This window comes from Notothenia coriiceps, unplaced genomic scaffold (genome assembly GCF_000735185.1).
Source record: "Notothenia coriiceps isolate Sejong01 unplaced genomic scaffold, NC01 NC01_scaffold00029410, whole genome shotgun sequence".
NCBI lineage: Eukaryota > Metazoa > Chordata > Actinopteri > Perciformes > Nototheniidae > Notothenia > Notothenia coriiceps.
The window spans coordinates 1-4071 of record NW_011362111.1 but is presented as its reverse complement, the minus strand read 5'-3'; the positions used below and the strand labels follow the sequence as shown (position 1 = coordinate 4071).

Sequence of the window (4071 nt, the reverse complement as noted above, 5' to 3'; positions counted from 1 at the left end):
CCCTGAGGATGCTGCTGCATAAGTTACCCTTTATGGTCCAAGGTAAAAGCAAAACAGAAGACAGGGCTTTTTCTCGATAGTATAGTATGAGGGCGCTAACGTCACTTTCCTATTTGCCCTATTTATTCGGAGCGCCCTAAAAACAAAGCTGTCTCTGCCGTCGGACGCTCTATTTGACATGATTTTCATATTTCTGGAGTAATCATACAGTTTTTGACGAACAGAAATATTATTTTCTGGCATCACTTAAAGGGGACCTATCATGCCATATTTGTAGGGCTATACCTATATAAGGTATATTTATACGTTTTTCTTTTTTGAAAATACCAAACAGATCTAATTTTGCTCTCCTCCACCCTGCCTTTGCATGCGCTGCAGCTGACCACGCCCCCCTGCAAAGGAGGGGGCCGAGTTACGAGCGTCATGTTACCATGCTGTTACCATGCTGTTACCATGCTGTTACCATGCTGTTACCATGGCACGGCAACCTCTCATTCCCCTGATAGGTGGAGAGTTGCCATATAGGCGGAGCACCCCGTTTCTGACGTCAGACTATTTTCAAATCTGTATCAGCTCCGTTAAAGCCCCGTTTTTAGAGATTTGGGTACGGAGGGAAATAGAGAGGGTTGTGTTTTCTGACACTTGGTGAGTTCCCTGGAACACCGGGGACACATATTCATGTATAAAAGACGTACAAAAGTGCATTTTGCATGATAGGTCTCCTTTAAACATTTTACGGGGGAAATCGGCATTTTGGTATGAGGGCGTTCCTTTTACCCGTTTTAGACAAACGTTTGTAGTCTTTCTGAAGCTCGTTCGACCATTTTGGAGATTACACATTGTTTGTTTTTCACAGTGATGTTTAAGCTCGTCTCTGTTTCTCCTCCAGAGCATTCTCCTCATGCTGGGCTCCCCGGCGTCTCCTAGAAAACGTCCCTTTGAGCTGCTCAGCGACCTGGTGGACGACGGGGGATTCGGAGAAGATCTCCTGCTCTCCGAGCGCTGGGACGTCTCCGCGCTGGACGAGATGGCCCGATACACCCGGCTGGGCCTCGGGGTGGGGGGGGAGCTGCTGGCCTGCTCCGAGGAGGCGGTGCTGATGAACCGCTGGGAAGAGGAGGAAGAGGAGGAGGAAGAGGAGGAGGAGGAAGCCGTACAGGCAGGGAGGGAGGAACTTCTTCCTGTTTCCACAACCGAGAGGGATTTAAGTGTCGCTGGGAAGGATGGAGGAGTTTCTAAGGAGGTGTATCAGGTGGCGCAGGAGGAAGAGGAGGCGGCGGCCGCTGGTTTGGCGTTGGAGCATTGCAGCGAAGAGCATAATTACTCTCTGAGCAAGGGGGAGGAGCTGGGGGCGGGGCCTAATGTCCCCCAATCAGACAGGGACGAGGTGCAGGAGGAGCAGGAGAAGACTGAGATACATCTGGAGGAGGAGGAAAAGGGGGACAAAGAAGAGGAGGAGGAGGAAGAAGAGGAAGATGAGGAGGAAGAGGAGGAGACGGCGCTGGAAGCTGAGCTCTCCAGCTCCTCAGAAACTGAATGTGGTGAGTAGAGCTGAGAAAATTGATTGAAATGTTGTAAAAATTACAAAAGAGTGGGGCGGGAAAGATTCCTAAAACACGGAAATTGGTCAGAATGTAACCACTTCCTGTTCCCTTGTCTCAAAGTCAGTTTGTTTTACATGTTTTTGGTTTGAGTCCTGAAAATAAGGTCTGTGGTTGGGACATAAAATATGTCCGTAAGTACCTCACTGGTGAACCTGAATAGAATATAATGGGAGGGATGAACCCCTCTGTAATGGTCTCACATGCAGAGCACACAGCACACAGCACACCTGAGTTCCCGAAAAGTGCCGGTCAAAGGTCTTCTTTGTTATTTATTTTTGCTTTAAAACAAATTGATATGATTCGATATTAAACAAACTAATTATAGTAGATTAACTACATTATTCAAAGAACAGTAACTTACAATAACACAGGAATAATAAACGGAGCGCTCTCTCCCTCTCCTGACAGCCCGTCAGTATCATGCAGCTCGCGGATCAGTAATGAGTGACCCGACAGTAAAACTAAACATATCTATAACTAGTTACGGTAGTTTGAGAGGTGATTAAAATAGCTACGTGTGATATTCTAACCTGAAGTGTGTGTTTTGTTCCGCTCACCGCTGCATGTGATCATGCAGAGCTGCGTGTCGACTCGTCAGCAGCAGCTGATCTCTCTCTCCCGTCAGATTAAACTTCACTCGCGTTTATGTCCATATCGATCAGTTCTAGCTAATGATATGACTACCTGCTTATTAAAAGACACCTAAACAATAAGTGTCGCTATGCAACCGGGTGAGGCCACAAAGTATAGCGCAGCATTATGCATTTGTTTACATGCCCACCGGAACCCCGAGGCATTAGCAACAGATCAACGCACAATCAACCCATACAGGACATCTCTTTCTCCATATTAAGTGTTAGACGCTAGAATTGACTATTATTGTCTGTCACATAAGTGGCGCAAGTTACGCAACTGATGTGGTATTGCGCTAAACGGAAATTATTTTGAACGGACACTTTGACCGGAGAGATTTAGATTTGCCGGTCTTCAGCATATTTTACCGGTCGTAGTCCGGTAATTACCGGCTAACGGGAACTCTGCAGCACACACAGTGAAATGTGTTCTCTGCTTTTAACCCTTCCTAGTGCCAGGAGTCTCGCACTAGGAGCAGTGGGCAGCTATTGTACAGCGCCCGGGGAGCAATGGGAGAGAGGGGGGAAGGGGGGTGTCCGGTGCCTTGCTCAAGGGCACCACGGCAGGGCAGGAGGTGAACTGGGACCTCTCCAAGTAGCAGTCCACACTCTATATATATTTTAGGACTTGAACCGGTGGCCCTATGGCTCCCAGTCCAAGCCCCTACTGACTGAGCCACTGCCGGACCGATATGTTGAGAAGAGATGCAAAATGTATTGAAATGTAATTTAAAATCCCCCAAAGTAGTGAGTTAGCATTTTAGCACTTCCGGCTAACTGGTCTGGCAGTTTTTTTTTCCTGAAATAATGTCTGTGGTTAACACAAGCTGAAGACATTTTATTCTACGACATCAAATACATCAGTAAATACCCCACTGGTGAATTAAAAAACGGAGGTTGCTAACAAGTGTCTAAATGAGACGACTTAATGTCATCACACCCAACATTAGCCGCCTTTAGCTTAGCGGTGGTGACGTGAAGTCATGTGACCGTGTTGTAGTTCCTTTATAGCCCAACATTAGCTTTTTACTAAAGGAGATTGCATTTTACGCTTCAAAAACCATACAGTGGTTTTAATATGTGGAGATTATCCTGCTGAACAAAACGTGTAAGTATCGTAAACGTTTGCTTGCCACAGAGATTATTTTCTGCAATATTTCAAAACCCAATGAACCCAATTTTTTCTAAGTCGCCCTCATCGCCTCACCACTCTATATGGACTAGTTATAATTCAAATATTTGACAATCGCTAAATATGTGCTATTATTCTGAATGTAGTCGTGTGGTGCTGCTCAGTAGCCCTGGCATACAAAACATATTCTACAGACTTGATACAAAGCCTTCTTTTTATACAGATCCTCTTAAAAATATCACACCATGAACATTTTAAATATATTGTCCAATGATAATGACAATGTTTCAGTTGCAGATGTGTTTCATTCTCAGTCAAAAATAATCACAGTGAGGGATTTCTTCCACTCGTGCAGCCTTAGTGTTGAGATCTGCTTCCTGTTTCTCTGTTTTCTGAGGAAATCTGCCCACACAGAAACCATCTGAATGTGTTTTTGGGTCCAGACGAGACCTCAGACCTCCTGCTGAGACTGGCCGAGGAACATTAAATACCAAAGAAGTTGTGGATGTAATTCCCGGAGAACGTGAAACTGTGATGAATCAGCTCTGAGGGTTGGAAGGTCTTCATGTGTCTCAGTACCATCTGCAACACTCTTTGGAAATAGAGTATGCAAGTTGGTGCACATTTTTTAAAGGTTCCCTATTATACTGTTTGTCATCAATATATCACAGGCCTCAGATATATCCAGAACCTGTCTCTTATT

The 4071-nt window shown here is 45.3% G+C and overlaps 1 protein-coding gene across 2 annotated transcripts; it reads left to right on the top strand.

Moving 5' to 3' along the window:
• Window positions 1-891: 891 nt before the first annotated feature.
• On the top strand, window positions 892-3970 carry LOC104958802 (ABC transporter F family member 4-like). 2 transcript variants are annotated; one of them, XM_010786604.1, is made up of 2 exons: window positions 892-1541; window positions 3812-3970. In XM_010786604.1, exons 1-2 carry the CDS (start codon window positions 902-904, stop codon window positions 3853-3855), a joined length of 684 nt encoding a protein of 227 aa, XP_010784906.1. In that variant the 5' UTR covers window positions 892-901; the 3' UTR covers window positions 3856-3970. The 2 variants fall into 2 exon arrangements, with proteins under 2 accessions (XP_010784906.1, XP_010784907.1); XM_010786605.1 differs by having other exon boundaries at window positions 3783-3838.
• Window positions 3971-4071: the final 101 nt, after the last annotated feature.

Bases quoted from the DNA above. Each gene is read 5' to 3' on its own strand.
- LOC104958802 (XM_010786604.1), top strand. From the start codon at position 902: ATGCTGGGCTCCCCGGCGTCTCCTAGAAAACGTCCCTTTGAGCTGCTC. The intron at 1,542-3,811 runs GTGAGTAGAGCT...TTTTGGGTCCAG, and splicing joins CTCCTCAGAAACTGAATGTG to ACGAGACCTCAGACCTCCTG.